This window comes from Nicotiana tomentosiformis, chromosome 9 (assembly GCF_000390325.3).
Source record: "Nicotiana tomentosiformis chromosome 9, ASM39032v3, whole genome shotgun sequence".
Lineage (NCBI taxonomy): Eukaryota > Viridiplantae > Streptophyta > Magnoliopsida > Solanales > Solanaceae > Nicotiana > Nicotiana tomentosiformis.
Genome location: NC_090820.1, coordinates 104,992,089 through 105,010,632, shown reverse-complemented (window position 1 = coordinate 105,010,632; position 18,544 = coordinate 104,992,089). Strand labels below are relative to the sequence as shown.

General features: G+C 37.7%; 1 protein-coding gene, 1 long non-coding RNA gene and 1 pseudogene across 3 annotated transcripts in view; 2 read left to right on the top strand and 1 right to left on the bottom strand.

Annotated features, from left to right (window-relative positions):
- Positions 1-9,754, top strand: part of LOC104105463 (probable LRR receptor-like serine/threonine-protein kinase At3g47570) — a 131,410-nt gene extending 121,656 nt beyond the window's left edge. The window contains exon 5 of the mRNA XM_070185838.1: positions 9,279-9,754. Coding sequence (XP_070041939.1) covers positions 9,279-9,622 — 344 coding nt within the window. The 3' untranslated portion in view covers positions 9,623-9,754. The remainder of the gene's footprint in view (positions 1-9,278) is intronic.
- Positions 6,882-9,247, top strand: LOC117278222 (receptor kinase-like protein Xa21; annotated as a pseudogene).
- A 6,014-nt stretch (positions 9,755-15,768) lies between the features above and the next one.
- Positions 15,769-17,719, bottom strand: LOC104106120 (uncharacterized). 2 transcript variants are annotated; one of them, XR_688501.4, is made up of 4 exons: positions 17,454-17,719; positions 16,574-16,700; positions 16,410-16,473; positions 15,769-16,322 (listed from the first exon to the last, which is right to left on the bottom strand). It is a non-coding gene; the product is annotated as an uncharacterized lncRNA (long non-coding RNA). The 2 variants fall into 2 exon arrangements; XR_688500.4 differs by having other exon boundaries at positions 15,774-16,322; positions 17,459-17,718.
- Between the last annotated feature and the right edge of the window lie 825 nt (positions 17,720-18,544).

Here is an 18,544-nt window from a genome sequence, read left to right as displayed (position 1 = left end):
ATTGTGATATTCTCATACTTTTCATATGATGGCATGATGGATGCGGTGTGTTGTGTGGGATTGAGATTTGCGTGTGCAAGGTCACGGATCAGTTTTTAAGGGAAGGTCATGAGTTCTTAGGCAACCTAGACGGTTGACATGTCTAGATGAATGTTATTACTACTTGGTATTGCATGAGAAGGGTGCGCATTTCATAAGGTACACTACGTTCTGACTTACAGATGCTTCATTGATAGTGCGGTACTCGCGTGATTGATCGACTGCTGATATTCACATTTTGCTATGTGGCGTGGAAGAATTATAGAATTATTTCGCGTTGGGATGATTATGTACGAGGAATGTGTTAGTCATTTGAGTGATGGAGTTGGGATCAGCTATAGTGATCCAGGTGTTCTATAAAGTGAGAGCCTTGGAGTTCTTAGAAGCAGACTGTTTCCGGGTTATGAACTATGGAAGTGTGGCCAAAGTTATATAGATGGTGGTACATGCTATGGTTAGATCATTGTGAACTTTTGAGAGGGTTATTTATCTAATTATGGATGATCGGGGATGATTTGGGGGCCAATTGGTAGGCCTAATGAGGATGTGTATCCTACACTGGGTCAAATTTGTTGGCTCAGAATTGTTAGTGTTAAGGGGTGTGTCATTCGGTTAGAGCTGAGCTTATTCGTGTTTTGATATGATCTATATGTTACTCATCTATGCTACGAAGGGTTAATTTGTTGGCTATATGCACACATGGTGTGGTTCTGTTTGGGCCTTATAGCGGACCTCATGTGAATTGGTGATTGGGGTGTAGAATGGTTGATTGCGTCCGGGTTATGGTCCTTTCGGGTTTGTGGTATTTTGTTATTTGCTTATCCGTGGTTATGGTCATGCACCTTGGGTACTTGATGTCGAATTGCGCATGGTTGTTGATTTTGATCATGGTGGACTGAGGTATTTCATACGGACCTGTATTTGGATGGGGTCACGCATTGCAGCTGGGTTATGTTGGGATATGATCCTTTGTGTTAGATTTGTATGTTTTGGTCCTATAGTGTGATGGGTTCTTATCATTGCGTTGTGGTGGTACTTGTTGAATTTGCGGGACTGTTCTCTCATTTGAGTCATTTTCCATGATTGAGTACATTTGAATTATTGCTTATTGGTGCACGGATAGCACGGTATGTGGCTTAGGGTTGTATTGGTATGGCATGTCAACATGAATGGTTGTGCTTGATGGTATGGAGTCATTGGACCTAGAAGGGGTATTATCAGATTTGATTACAATATGAATGGGGGAATGATATCGGAAGTTGGGTTAGGGTTTAGCTTTGGTTCTTATCAGACGAGATAGGGCACCATGGCTTGTTGATCTGATAAGTGGTTATGATTTTCTACGTATTTCATTCATCATCGGCAATGTACGAAGGTTTTAGAATGAGGTTTTGTTTGATATAAGGTTTATTACCGGTACCAGGTTTGTTTTGAGCAGTTATTGTGGTGAGAAATTATTGCTATGAGTATCTGAGTTATGTGGCATATCATGTGATTCTGTCTTTTGTTATGGTTATGGCTTGATACAGCTTGTTCAGACATACCTAGCGGGTTGAAACCATGTCTAGGCTACATGCTTATCCTGTTAGGACCCACTGAGGTCATTTCTGCTATTGAGTTTTTTCCTTACATTGCAACTACATACTCAGTCATACGCATTCATTTGCATATCATATCTCAGTCTCTGTTACCATTTATTGATACATCACATTAATATATTTGGGCTGATTTTCAAGACATTGTGAGCCCGAGAGACTGGATAGATTGATGACTGAGTGAGGCCGAGGGCCAGATTGTGAGGATAATAATGGGATCGGGCTGCACGCCGCAGCAGGTATTATTGATATATGATGGGTCGGGCTGCATGTCGCAACATTATTTATGATTCATGCCATGATTGACTTATTATAGCGCTTGGGCTGGAATTGACCATCCAGAGTCTATACATTCACAGTGAGCGCATGCACCTACTAAGTGTGAGTGTCAAGCGCGAGTGCCGAGTGATTGGGAAGATTGAGTGACTGTGAGGATGGAGTGTCTGTGAGGACTGAGTGACTGTGAGGATTGAGTGCATTGATACTCCGAGAATGTGCACATGGCTTTATCACCGCATTGCATTACATTTGGCATGCATACTTGACATACATGCATAGAGATGCATTTCCTCCTATAGTACGGTTTAGTGATACTCATGACATTCACATGCGCACTGACATGTAGGCATAGAGATGTACTTTCCTCATGCCATATGATAGTGAGACTTCTTAACTGTTGTTGAAAGTATTTGGGAAAATCACAGTTTTCAAACCTACTCATAGTTTTTGTGTTTTCGGTGAAAGATTTGGGATTTACTGTTATACTTGAAAAGTATGCTTATTTTTTCATAAATGTGAACGAGCTGAGTTATTTCTTGTACCATATTTATTATATTGATATGAACCGCTGCAGGTTATTGGAGTTGGACTCTAACCCTTGTCCCAGCTTATCACTACTTTCAACTTATGGTTAGGTTTGTTACTTATTGAGTACATGGGATAAGTTGTACCCATACTACACTTCTGCACCTTGCGTGCAGATATTGGATGTTGATGTTGCTGTCTACGGCAGGAGCTGAAATTGAAGATATTCCTGCATTCAAGTCATAGCTGCCTCTTAATCTTGGTAGCTTTAGAATTTTTAATCTGTCCATGTATATTTCAACAGATGATGTATTTATTTCATACCAGCTTTGTAAACTCTAAATCTTAGAAGCTCAAGATTTGTACTACCAGTCCTTGGGAGCTCTTGTATAATAGTTCAGTTGTATCATAATTTTTTCTCTTAATGAATCTCATTTGGATTGGTTTATTGTTAACTAGCTTACCTAGCGGGTTGGGTTAGGTGCCATGACAGCTAGTTGGATTTTGGGTCGTGAAAATATGTCCGGGGGAAGGGGATACTTATGCATTTTTCCTAAAACTATTTGTAACTGCTCCGCCCTTTAATATATCACCTGCCCGTTATCCCCATTAATTGTGTTCTCCGAACATTACGCTAAGAATATGTATCGGGTAATTATCAAATCCCGCTTTATTCGGGATTGACTGAATCTCCTCTTCTCTATACTTATTATGTATCTTCTCTATACTTATACCGGTATTGATGATTATTGTACAAATGATACCGACGCTAAATAACTCTCAATTCAATCTCGGGCTCATCTTTTCTGTGATCTTCTAATATTCTTGATACATATCGAGATTCAGTTCGTCCACATGGAGAGTCTATTTTTTACGATTACCATACAATCATTAGAACTTTAATAAGTTGGTCAATGAAATGAGTAAAAATCATATAAAATTAGGTTCAAATAATAACAAAAGGTGATTTCTTCTCATCCACTAAATTTTTGGTCTCGATATAACTAGTGTATATAATGTTCTAGTAGATATAGCACTACTTTTCACCATGCAGGTTTAGAGAAAACGAAATAAAGACTTCAGTGAAGTAGACATAAAAGAAAGCAAGACTTGGTAGACTTGTATTCTTGCACAAGTCTTTAGGGGGGTTGATTAGATGTTGATAGTTACGGGATCATGTTGATAGAAACGTTTACAAGGAAAAGTCCTAACGGTGAAATGTTCGAGGGAGATCTTAACTTGAAGCAATGGCTGAGTTGTTCACTCCTAGAGGCAGTAATAGATGTGCGAACTTGTTAACTGTCATGACCCAAAATCTAACAATGGTCGTGATGGCGCCTATCGTGTTACAAGGCAAGCTTACTTCCCAAAATATTACTACTAAACCGATTATAAGAATTTAATAAAATATTTCAACATTTAAATTTTTCATAAATTAAATCAAATCTAAATATAATATAGAAAAATACGGAAACGATCCCCAAACATCGGGGTGTCACTAAGTCATGAGCATCTAAAACTATAAACTAAGATATATAAACTGTCTAACTGTCCAAAAGAAGAAATGAAAAAAGGAGTAACAAGGTCCTGCGGACGCTAGCAGCTACTTTGCAATCTCCACAGATAGCCGGCCTGAACTCAACGATCGTCGCGCTCTAACTCACCTGTATCTGCACATAAAGTGCAGGGTGTAGTATGAGTACAACCACCTCAACAAGTAACAGAAATAACTAAGAAACTGAGTAGTAGTGACGAGCTAAGTAGAACAGCCCAATTATTTATTTTCACAATTTAAAAATAAATAGAAATAAACAGGTAAATTCCATCAACTCAATAAATGCTACAAAGAAATTAACGGGTAAAATGCAGCAACATCAAAAGCAATGAATCCTTATAGAAATGTCACTCTATCACTTAGCACTCGGCTCTCGGCACTCGCACTCAACACTCAACACTCAATAGGTACCTACGCTCATTGGAGGTGTTTAAAGTCTCTGAAGGGGCTCCCAAAGCCCAAGCGCTAAGCAGGACAACTCACGTGCTGCACGGACAACTCACGTGCTATAATATCAATCTCTGGATCTGCACGATCAACTCACGTGCTACGCGGACAACTCACGCGCTATGATATCAATACCTGGATCCGCACGGACAACTCACGTGCCTTAATCAAATACCTCACAACAGGCCCTTGGCCTCACTCAGTCATGTACCTCTCTAGCCTCACCATCATCAACAAATAAGGGAAACACATGCCACGTCAAGTATCACAGCATATCAGCAAAATAATATGGATTGAGATAAACATGTACAATTATTTCTATGAGTGAGTACAAATAATGTGTGCATGAATAAAGCCTAAGCATGATCTCTAACATGAAGGCTGACAAGTTCAACAACAAGTAACTACATAAACACTGATGATGGCCATGAGGCCTCACGGGACGGACCAAGTCTCAATCCCTCGCGGTGCAAACCCACATGCCCATCACCTAGTATGGGTATTACCTCCAAACAATCATGTGATATCAAATCTCCGGGTTTATACTCTCAAAGCAGAGTTAAAATTGTTACTTACCTTAACAGTGAAAAATCCTACTCCGGGATGCCCTCGTCTCTGGACTAGGTCTCCAAAAGCTCCAAATCTAACCATAATTAGATTATTACCATCAACATAGGCTAACGAATCGAATTCCACAATAAAAACTACAAAATATGCCAAAAATCTGAATCCGGCCAAAACCCGCCCCCCGGGCCCATGTTTCGAAACTAGTCAACAATGGAAGAATCATAACCCTCGTCCTCTCCCGAGTCTAACCATATAAAATTTATCAAAATCGGACTCTGTTTGGTCCTTCAAATCCCTACGTAAAACTCTCCAAAACTCAAGCCCTAACTCCCTCAATTTCACTTTGAAATCATCAATTAAATCCCGAAAATAAAGATGTATTCATGAAATATAAGTAAAACCGAGTATAGAACACTTACCCCAATACCTATGGTGAAAATTGCCTCCAAAATCGACCCAATCCGAGCTCCTTAACTCAAAATATGACCGAATGAACAAACCCTTGTTTTATATATTTTTCTGCCAGTTATTCTGCCTCATTTCTTATGCCAAACGATCCATAAACTCGCGTTTTATACCTCCAATGGATTGCTTGTGAAATTTTAGTCAAGTTAGGCTTTTGAGTAACTCATTTTGACCTTATAATGAAGGAGATATGTTGGTTTCAATATTTACAAATAGTGTAGATTTTTAAATACGCCGTCAGTGGCAAGTTCGTAATTAATCTGAAACATCTTGTAACCTAATTCTTAGTAAAATGACCATAAATTCCTCATACGATGTCCAAATTCGATGATTCTTTTTGCTACGGGTCCGTAATTACAATACGGATCTAATGCTTCAATCAAAAAAAGAAATTGGAGCTCATTTGTTCAATATGATATCATTTATGCTTGAAAAAACGGCGTAGAAACATAGGAAAAACTAGCGCAACAGAACCCAAATCTATCTGAAACTCATCCGAGGCCCTCGGGACCTCAACCAATAATTCCAATAAGTCATATGTCACTACCGAACTTAGTCAAACCTTTGGAACACCCAAAACAACACCAAAACACCAAATCAACCTCAGATTCAAGCCTAAGAACTTCTAAACTTTCAGCTTTTGCCAATTCAAGCCTAATTCTACTACGGACCTCCAAATTACATTCCGGACACACTCCTAAGTCTAAAATCATCCAACGAAGCTAATCGAATCATAAAAATCCAAATCCGAATTCGTTTACTCATAAGTCAACTTTCGGTTGACTTTTCTAACTTAACTTTCTAACTAAGAGACTAAGTGTTCATTTCACTCCAAAATTACCTCGAACCCAAACCTACCAACTCGATACAACTCAACATAGCTGAACAACACATAAATAAGCAGAAATAGGAAAAACAGGGCTATACCTCTCAGAACGACAGGCCGGATAGTTACATTTACACTTTAACATATAATCACTTAAGGAAGAAGCTAGAATGTGTGGCATCGATCATGGAAGTGGCACTGGATTGTTGTGTTGAATCTCCCTCTAGTAGGATCGACATGAAAGATGTTGTAGGGATGCTACAGAAGATCAAGATTTAACTTCTTGGACATTGAACAAGTTCTGAGAAACTTTTCTTCCAAATTACTTGTTTGTTGCCAAATGTTTGCTAAATTTTTGGGGTCATGTAAAGATATTCTTCTGATTTTAGCACATGTGTTGTACATGATTATGTTTTAGTTAAGATATGCTAGTATCAGTGAGTACTATTCCCTCTTCAATATAATGAAATACTCCAAATAAGATTTATGGGGGTAAGAAAACTGCTCATTTTTAAGCATTGCTTTCTAAAGTAATTAACCACTTTCCATGTCAAATAACCATCTATTATCTTTTTTGACAATGATGCCTAAGGTGGTTATAGGGGATCTTGAATTCATCAGTTTTCTTTGGTGCCTCAAGATCTTGTCAAAATCATTGCCAGGATGTAATTTAACTACAGATTGTAATTTTTTTATGTTTCTTCAATATGGAATTGTCTCAGGCAGTCAAAACCACATATTCCTTTGTGGGGAAATATATGGAAAAAAATATAGTACCTTTTAAAATCTCTTATTCTTTTTGGAGAGTTGTGTAGCACATATTGATGAAGTAGTTCTTTATAAGTTTGGTCAGGTGATTGTATCTATTGATGCTCTTGTTGTCTTAATCCTTGAGAAGAGAAAGTTAATCATGTGTTTGTATCTAGTGAGATAGCATTTGTGGTCTGGAGATATATATATATATATGAAGAGGAAAGGTATTGAAATACACCAGAAGTGGAACTTGTAGACTGTCTATGATCAAATGCAAGCATACAGACCTAAGATAATTGTTGTATTTTGAACACCCGCAGAGAAAAATGTAGTTGTGACACTCACTCTCCAAAACTATTAATCAAAAATCATTCATTATTTCATTATATGGACATCAGCAATAATCTCCTTCAATACAAGCAAACAATTTTCAAATATTCACTGAGGCAACACGTTGAACACTTTGTGGGAAAGAATTCATTTGGTCAAACGAATTCTCCTAAAAATTCACAAAGCTAGGTTTTAGTAATTGAATCCTAGAAAGGCATCTAGTGTGTTGAAAACGGCAACATAAAGGATAGAGTTCATACCTCAGTAAATGCTTGCAACTAATGGTTGAAAACACTTAAAATGAAGCACAAGTGCAAGTGCCAGGAATGGAGGTGCGTGATTACACGTAGCGCAATGAAAGTGCGAGACAGAGAGAGAGAGGGGGGAGAGAGAGAGAGAGAGAGAGAGAGAGTCTATCTTGTATCTCGGAGGTTATAGGCTCTGTCCCAATATCCATATTCAATATCTCCTCATTGCAATTACTTTCACTACTGACGAACAATATCAAGGGATCCTTACCATGGAAGTTTGGAAACTTAACCAATATGCAGTATCTGGAACTTACTTATAATATGTTTACTGGTGCGTATTTAAAGTGATAGCAAAAAATACAATTTAACTCGTTAGTAATAATCCTTCTTTCTTCATGTGTTTCCAGGTGAAATACCCAAAGAGATAAGCAATCTCATTGACTTGGAGGTATTTGATATTGAGTTTAATAGTTTTAGTGGTTCACTTTCAATGGAGATCTTCAACATATCAAGGTTGAGAGAAGTTGATCTTTTGGCCAATAATCTATCAGGAACTCTACCATCAAACATATGTTCCGTTATAGAGAAATTGGAGGCTTACAAAATCTGGTGAACCTTTCTTTGAGACACAACAGGTTGCAAGGATCTATACCTGATTCAATGAGCAACATGGTAGGTTTAGAATTCCTAGACCTTTCTCATAATAATATATCAGGAACCATTCCCAAGTCTTTTGAGAAACTTCAATACTTGAAGTATTTCAATGTCTCTTACAATAAGTTGTATGGTGAAATCCCCTCTGGGGGTCCGTTCAAGAACCTCACAAGTCAGTTTTTTCTCTTTAACGAAGCATTGTGTGGTTCTCCAATATTTAGTGTCTCACCTTGCCCCACTTCTTCAAAGTATAGATCAAATAGGAAAATAATGCTAGTTCTATTTCTTCCACTGGGAATTGCACTGGTATTTGTTCCTATCACCTTTGTGCTTGTATGGATAAGGTATAGAAGAGGTAAAAGAGCTCCTCAACAAGCTCCAAGCAACTGATGCACTTAGCAAGAGTAATCTGATTGGTTCCGGGAGTTTTGGATCTGTCTACAAAGGCATACTCAGAAGTGGGACTGCTATTGCAGTTAAAGTGTTCAATCTACAATTGGAAGCGGCGTTCAAGAGTTTTGATACAGAATGTGAAGTTTTGCGCAACCTCCGCCATAGGAATCTCATGAAAGTCATCACTAGTTGTTCCAACCTTGATTTTAAGGCTTTAGTACTCGAGTACATGCCCAATGGAAGCCTCGATAAGTGGTTGTATTAACACAACTACTTCTTAGACATCATGCAGAGACTGAACATAATGATAGACGCAGCATGTGCATTGGAATATCTCCACCATGGGTGCTTATTGCCTATGATTCACTATGATCTGAAGCCTAGTAATGTCTTGCTGGATGAGAATATGGTAGCCCACCTTAGCGACTTTGATATTTCAAAACTGCTTGGTGATGATGAGGGTGATTTATACACTAAAACCTTAGCAACGTTGGGTTATATTGCACCAGGCACATCTTTGTTTCATGCTTTGAACGTTGATTTTCCTTTCCTTTTTCCACCAATATAAATGTTAACATTTTAATCTTTTTTGAGTGTAGAGTATGGACTGGATGGACTGGTGTCAACAAAATGTGATGTCTATAGTTACGGGATCATGTTGATGGAAACATTTACAAGGAGAAAGCCTAATGATGAAATGTTCGAGGGAGATCTTAGCTTAAAGCAATGGGTGAGTTGTTCACTCCCAGAGGCAATAGTGGATGTTGTAGATGCCAACTTCGTAACACACTATGATAATCATTTAAATAATAAGCTATATTGTGTGGCGTCGATCATGAAAGTGGCACTAGATTGCTGTATTGAATCTCCTGCAAGAAGGATCGACATGAAAGATGTCGTAGGGATGCTAAAGAAGATCAAGATTCAACTTCTTGCATGTTGAGCATGTTCTTGGAAACTCTTGTTCCAAATCACTCGTTTGCTGCAAATGTTTGCTAAATTTTGCGGTTCATGTAAAGACTTCCTTTTTATTTTAGCACTTGTGTTTTACGTGATTCTGCTTTAGCTTCAAATATGCTAGTATCACTAAATACTATTTCCTATTAAATATAATAACTTATTTCAAATACGATTTATGGGGTAAGAAAACTGCTCATTTATTGGGAAGTTTGGGTAGTTGGACGTTGTGCTAGTAGTAGCACAACTTTTACAAACGATAATTATATATTGGTGTATTCTTGAAGCGCACTGAGTTTTTATAATTGTTTTTTTTTCATTTGGTTTCTTACTTGTGTTTGGTATATTCTTTGAAGCCCGACCAATTTGAATTTGCACTGGAAGGTCCCACTTTGAGGGGTAAAACGCTCCCTACCAAAGGTGACTCCATACCCGGGGCTCGATTCTGAAACCTTTGATTAAAGATAGAGGAACACTTATTACTCCGCCACAACCACAACCTTCGGTGATGAGTTGTTTAAGTTTTTTTAGAGGAACTCCGTGAATACAAATAGACAATTAATAATATAAATGTTTGACATGGGAAAGTCATTTACATGATACAACTGAAAAATAATTAATATAAATTGCCAACGAGTTATTAGCATAAATATAACAGCAAAGCAACAAACAAATTAATGGAAATAGCAAAAATAAAAACATATCACAGAGCTTACATGATATAGTTGAAAAATCAACCTCCTTACTTCAAGGTTTTCTGAATCAACCAATTAAGAACAGAAATATTATTATTTAGCCTCCTCAATTTCCTTCCAAAGAGAGAAACTTTACCCCGCATAATCTTATTGGTTAATCTTCTCATTTTTGAACCACTATAGAAGCATCCCCTCTTGCAATTTCCTTTTATTATTGAATTTATATATGTTTAATCTAGTCAAATCAATTAAATATTTAGGGCACCAAATAATCGATTTGATACACTTTCTCAGATATAAATGGCAAGAAATAATGTAAACAACGAATAAGTAAATCAAATATAATGTAAAAGGGCAGATAATTCTTATTGATCAAGACAACCTCTTTCTTGTATCTTGTTTTGTTTGACTAGCCAGAAATACAATGTTCTGATTAGAGAGTAAGAGGATTTGTTAAATGGGATACAATGTGGAGGAATAGGGAATTTAAATAATAAAACTATATGTAACTACTCCTCCCCTTAATATCGCGTCTGCCCGTTATCCCCATTAATTGTGTTCTCCTAACATTACGCTAAGAATCTGTATCGTGGAATTATCAAATCCCGCTTTATTCAGGGTGGATTGATTCTCCTCTTTTCTATACTTATTATGTATCTTCTCGAGAAATCTTCCATGCTGCTCATAAATGGTTATGGTACAAATGATACCGGTATTGATGATTATTGTATAAATGATATCGGTGCTAAATAACTCTCAACTCAATCACGGGCTCATCTTTTATGTGATCTTCTAATATTCTTGATACATATTGCGATTCAGCCCGTCCACATGGAGAGTCAATTTTTTACCATTACGATACAAGCATTAGAACTTTAATAAGTCGGTCAATGAAATGAGAAAGAAATCATAGAATATTAGGTTCAAATCCTAAAAAAAGGTGATTTCTTCTCGTCCATTGAAATTTTGGTCTCAATATAACTAGTGTATATAATGTTCTAGTAGATATAACACTACTTTTCACCACACAGTTGTAGAGAAAACGGAATAAAGATTTTCGCCGGTGAAGTACACAGAAAAGAAAGCAAGACTTGGTTGACTTGTAGTCTTGCACAAGTCTTTGAGGGGTCGATTAGATGTTTATAGTTACGGGGATCATGTAAAGGTTTTGTTTAGATATTAGCACTTATGTTGTATGTGATTATAATTTTAGCTTCAAATATGATAGTATCAGTAAATACTATTTTCTCTTCAATATAATAAAATACTCCAAATAAGATTTATGGGGTAAGAAAACTGCCTCAAGATCTAGTCAAAATCATTGCCAAAATGGACTTTAACTATATATTGTAATTTTTCCTGTTTCTTCAATATGGAATGTTCTCAGGCAGTCTAAACCACATATTCCTTTGTGGGGAGATATACGAAAAAAAATCTCTTATTCTTTTTGGAGAGTTGTGAAGTACCTATTGATGAAGTAATTCTTAATTTTGGTAGGCATAGGTGGAATTGTGAGGAACAACAGTGCAGAGATTGTAATCGCATTTGTTAAACCTCTGCATTTTTGTTGTTAATAAGGGTAAGATAATTGTTGTATTTAGAACAACCGCAGAGAAAAATGTAGTTGCGACACTAAATCTCCAAAAATATTAACCAGAATCATTCATTATTTTATTATATGGACATCAACAATAATCTCCTTCAATACAAGTGATGTTTTATAATTTAATACCACACAAGAGACATGAGTATAGTTGAGACCAATGGGGTTGATTTTGCTGTATTTCAGATGACGGGTTCTACCAAGAGGTGGTAGAGAGACTATACATTGACCCGACCAGTTGGATCGCCTGCACTTACATGGGAGCGGTTCTCTTAGCTATTTGTGGAAAAGTTCCTCCCTATCACACTGAGAGAGGAATTCTGCAAGCAATTTGAGCGTCTACAAAAGGGCAGTATGACTGCTACTCAGTATGAGTCCCATTTTGTGGATTTGGCCAGTCATGATCTCCTTTAACTACATACGGAAGGAGAGAGAGTGAGGAGGTTTATCGAGGGACTGACTCACCCTATCAGACTTCATATGGCCAAGGAGACCGGAAGTGAGATTTCTTTTCAGGCAGTTGCTAATGTTGCAAGGAAGATCGAGATGGTTCTTGTACAGGAGAGAGGGTAGAGGTCCGATAAGAGGCCTCGTCAGTTCGGTGGTTACAGTGGTGCCTCGTCTGGAGGCAGAGGTAATTTTGGTAGGGGTCATCCTCCCAGACCATTTCATTCAGCACTTCATGCATCTCCCGGTGCTTCAGGGAGTCACTGTCCTATTATGCCTTACTCTAGGCAGCCAACATTCAGTGCACATTCAGCTCCTATCAGTGCACCACCACTCCAGAGTTACTATAACAGTTATCCGACCCATTTGGGTCAGCTTCATCTTCAGCAGCCACGACATCAGGATGGGTGTTATGAGTGTGGGAACACATCATGAGGTATTGCCCTGGATTGGCGAGTAACAGATCTCGACAAGATTCTCGTGCCATCATACCGGCACCGGTTGCTTCACCGCCTGCTCAGCCAGCTAGAGGTAGGGGTCAGGTAGCTAGAGGTGGAGGTCAGGCTATTAGAGGTGGAGGTCATGCCATTAGAGGTAGAGGTCAGACCGTTAGAGGTGGGGGCCATCCAGTCAGAAGTCGTCCCAGGGACGCAGTTCAAAGTGGTGGGGCCCAGTCCCGATTTTATGCTTTTCCAGCTAGGCCTGAGGCCGAGTCATCTGATGCTGTGATCACAGGTATTATTCCAGTTTTCCATAGAGATGCTTCAGTTCTATTTGATCCAGGATCTACTTATTCCTATGTGTCCTCCTATTTTGCTTCATATTTGGTTGTGCCTTGTGATTCTCTGAGTGCTTCTGTGTGTGTATCTACACCGGTGGGAGACTCTGTTGTAGTGGACCATGTCTATCATTCGTGTGTGGTTACTATTGGTAATCTTGAGACTAGTGTGGATTTTCTACTTCTTGATATGGTAGATTTTGATGTCATTTTGGGTATGGATTGGCTGTCCCCTTATCATGATATATTGGATTGTCATGCCAAGACAGTGACCCTAGCTATGCCGGGGTTACCTTAGTTAGAGTAGAAAGAAACTCCTGGTCATTCTGCCAGCAGGGTTATTTCTTATATGAAAGCTCGGCGTATGGTAGAGAAAGGGTGTCTAGCCTATTTGGCTTATATTCGCGATCCCAGTGCGGATGTTCCTTCTATGGACTCAGTACCAGTTTTTCGTGAATTTCCAGAAGTATTTCCTGCAGATTTTTCGGGGATGCCACCCAACAGAGATATTGACTTCTGTATTGATTTGGCTCCGGGCACTCAGCCCATTTCTATTCCACCATACCATATGGCCCCGCGGAGTTGAAAGAATTGAAAAAGCAGTTACAAGACTTTCTTGATCAGGGATTCATTAGACCTAGTGTCTCACCCTGGGGTGCACCAGTATTATTTGTAAAGAAGAAAGATGGCTCTGTGCGGATGTGTATAGATTATCGACAGTTGAACAAGGCCACTATCAAAAACAAATATCCACTGCCAACAATTGATCACATATTTGATCAGCTTCAGGGTGCCAAGGTATTTTCGAAGATCGATTTGATGTATGGTTACAATCAGTTGAAAATTAGGGCAACTGATGTCCCTAAAATAGCTTTTCAAACTCAATATGGGCATTACGATTTCCTAGTGATATCATTTGGGTTGACAAATGCCCCAGCAACATTTATGGATTTGATGAATTGGGTGTTCAAGCCTTATTTGGATTCTTTCGTGGTTGTATTCATTGATGATATCTTGATTTACTCCAGCAGTCGAGAGGAACATGAGCAACATCATCGAAGTGTGCTTCACACCTTGAAGAATAATCAGTTACATGCCAAGTTTTCAAAATGTGAGTTTTGGTTAGACTCAGTTGCCTTTTTGGGGCATGGTGTATCGGCAGAAGGCATAAAGGTAGATCCTAAGAAGATTGAGGTTGTTCAGAATTGGCCTAGACCTACTTCAGTTACAGAGATCCGGAGTTTCCCGGAATTAACAGGTTATTATCGTTGGTTCGTGGAAGGGTTTTCATCTATAGCAAGCCCATTAACCAGATTGACACAGAAAGGTGTCTCATTCAGATGGCCAGACGAGTGTGAGTTGAGCTTTCAGAAGCTCAAGACCGCTTTGACTATGACGCCAGTGTTGGTATTACCCACAAGTTCAGGATCGTATACGGTATATTGTGACGTATCTCACATTGGGCTTGGTGCGGTATTAATGCAAGATGGCAAGGTAATTTCATATGCGTCGCGGCAGTTGAAAGTTCACGAGAAGAATTATCCTGTTCATGACGTAGAATTGGCAGCCATTGTTCATGCGCTGAAGATTTGGAGGCATTACCTCTACGGTGTCTCGTGTGAGGTATTTACTGATCATCACAGCCTTCAGTAGCTGTTCAAACAAAAAGATCTTAATTTGAGGCAGAGAAGATAGTTGGAGTTGTTGAAAGCCTATGATATCACCATTTTGTATCACCCCGGAAAGGCCAATGTGGTGGCCGATGCTTTGAGTAGAAAGGCTATGAGTATGGGCAGTCTTGCGTATATTTCGGTTAGTGAGAGGCCATTAGCTGCAGATCTTCAGACTTTGGCTAATCAGTTCGTGAGGTTAGATATTTCAGAACCCAGTCGAGTTCTAGCTTGTACAGTCGCTCGGTCTTCTTCAGTATAATATGAGTGTTAGTAGTGATTGAGCTTGAAAAGATTAGTGTAAAATATACTGGCAAATGTTTGTCCACCACCATCGACATTGCATATGGAGAGTTAACAAACAAGATTAGAGAAGGTCCTGCTTTATCAGTGTCAATTCTGAAATATTTAAGCTTAATATTAACAAGGGAGGCGCACTGACTAATTTAACGTATCAGTCATAATCTTGAATTTTGATTAAAACAAGGTAATGCTTTCTAGTACTGGACAAAGAATAGGACGCTTGGATCATAATAGTATTCGCCGAAATGCTCTAACATAGAGTATAATCGATCTTGGAAGAGATTCATTAACAACGGTAAAAAGACAGATGCACAACTCCAATAAATTAGGAGTTTAGTCAGCTGAAGACTAAGTGTGGACACGAAAAACAGTGGTGTTGTCACACCAGTCAATAAAGAAGGAAATTGGGTTTCTAACTTCATTGGAACCAATAGCAACATTACAACATAAACCAATTACCCTTACATAGGAAAAGTGAGAAATGTAACACTTCAAAAGAAAAAGACCATTCAATCAGAATAAGCGCCTATGAAATGGTACACACAATACAGAATAGGCTATGAAAGCTGCAGTTGCCAAACAACCTTGTCAATATTGACGTTTTAGTTTCCTGTCACTACTAGACAAGACTCGATAACATAGTTCAAAATAAACTTGTATACTAATTATCTGTTTCGATTTTCATGTTGTATTCCATTTAATAACATCAAAATAGTATCAAGGTAAGCCATCATAAGCTCCTCACTACAGATAAGTAGGCCAATAATTCACATGCCATTTGCACAAACAAGGAAAAAGCATAAGTTATTAGAAATGGAGAAGGAAAAGCTACCACAATTAAAAACTGAACGCTTAATGATGTAAGCTCACAAGTATTTCCTTTTCATTTGTGAAAGAAGAAATAGAGAAGGAAAATCAAGAAAGTAATGCTTTAAATACTTAGAGTAACAGCTTCCCACATATGTTGCAGCTTATATTCTTCGATGTCTGCCCATGAGTGTATACGCAATGGACACAAATTACGATTACGAACCAATATACCTAAGTGTTGCGTAAATGAGGCATGATTCTTTCCAACAACCCGATTGGGGCAAAATGTAACGCTCAACTTTTCTCCAATTTTGAATCATGCAACATGTTTGCATCTATTCGTTTCTCTCACTTTTTTGCCTTTTCAGATTCACATGGCCCTACAAATTTGCAAATTTCAATTTTAGTCAAATAAAAAAAAAAATGTACAATAAAAAAGAATATTATAGCTTAAAACAGTAAGATACTTATTTTGCTTCTCTGAGTGCCTTGTATCACTTCTTCATGATGAGGAAGGGGAGCATCACCTTCCTATATTGGTTCAAAATCAGGAGACACAAATTATCATTATGAGTTACCTTATTCTGATCAGAAGCTAATACACTAAAAGTTTTACTTTTGCCAATCGAACCTCTCTGTTCAGCATTTACTCTTATAGATCCCATTGCTCTAAATCTTTGCCCTCCTCCCCTTGCTAAGCTACCGGGTGGAACGTACGCATGCTTCGCATACTTTGAAGTTGATTACACTTTAAACGTCTGAGATTTTGATATATTCATGTCAACTCAGTACAATAAAAAAAGAGTATAAATGTCTATCATGTCAGTTCATCATATATCATACTTATGAAGGCCTTAGAAAGAAGCTCAGAAGTTAGATGGCAATAGACAACAACAATAAAGAAAATTGATAGAAACATGAGGCAGAAAAATCTAGAGATAACAAAAACATTTAGCAAGGAATATTAGTCAATCTACTTCTAAGATCATTTTTATAATCCGTTTGAATAATTTCTCACTCGCAAAATTTATCTGGCCTATAATCCAAATAATAGGCTTAATATCATTACAATAAAGGATAAATAAACATGTTAATTTGCTAAATCTAATATGAGGAGTGCTAGAAGACAAGCCAAAAAAGGGACCATTGTTTCAGGCTTTGTGAGCTTACGACATGAAATAGCATTTAATGGGGTCACGATTTATAATCCTAAAATTCATATGGGTTTCTTGACCATGGTTGTAACTGGTTAAAGACTTATAAAAGAAAAACCAATAAAATTGGAAATTAAGGTTTCAAATAAAAGAGAAGAGTATGTGGCATATCAACTCTTGTACTAAACTAATCAAGAATGTAATATTATCATCTATTATGAGAATCGATTGTCCACAATTTTTAATTGAATTGGGATGGATCCAATTTTTAGAAAAAGGTCGTTTACGCTAAAACTCAAAAGAAAAGGATGAAGAGTCATAAGAAAGAGAGTAAAACAGGAAGCGACATGTTCGAACCTTACCCAATAAGAAGAAACTGAAGATGAGCAGTTGTTGTCAACGGAGGTGACAAGCAGTTTCTCTAATACGATGATATTGATGTTTGAACACCAGCAATTTCCCTAAATTTTACTTCGCAGGCAGTTGCAGGTTTATGAAATAAGTGTTCAAAACAGAGGTTTAATTCGCAGTTGTAGAAGAAGTCTTAGGGGTTTTTCCTTTTTTTTTGGGGGGTGGTTGGCGCCTGGCGGAGTTATGGGTTGGAAAAAAGAGGGAAAAATTAGCATCACTTTTTATTACTTAATTGTTTAACGACGGGCTATGTTATATTTTAAGGGCTGAATATTATCCCCTCGTTAATATTGAGCTAAAAATTAGTTTTAACGATTGGAAAAATATTTGGTTGCTATAAGTACACTTATAATGACCAGATTTATGTCCCTTCGTTAAGAAGTGGTCGTTAAAAATCAAATTTCTTGTAGTGATATGTTTTAGCTTCAAATATGATAGTATCAGTGAATACTATTTTCTCTTCAATATAATAAAATACTCCAAATAAGATTTATGGGGTAAGAAAACTGCCTCATGATCTAATCAAAATCATTGCCAAAATGGACTTTAATTACATATTGTAATTTTTCCTGTTTCTTCAATATGAAATGTTCTCAGGCAGTCTAAACCACATATTCCTTTGTGGGGAGATATACGGAAAAAAATCTCTTATTCTTTTTGGAGAGTTTTGAAGTACCTATTGTTGAAGTAATTCTTAAATTTGGTAGGCATAGGTGGAATTGTGAGGAACAACAGTGCAGAGATTATAATCGCATTTGCTAAACCTCTGCATTTTTGTTGTTAATCAGGGTAAGATAATTGTTGTATTTAGAACAACCGCAGAGAAAAATGAAGTTGCGACACTAAATCTCCAAAAATATTAATCGGAATCATTCATTATTTCATTATATGGACATCAACAATAATCTCCTTCAATACAAGTGATGTTTTATACTTTAGTACCACACAAGAGAATGGGTGATATGTGTGGTATCCAATTTTTTGCGTGCACACATTATAGAAGGACCTGGTTCTTCTACTTGTTCCTTACACTATAG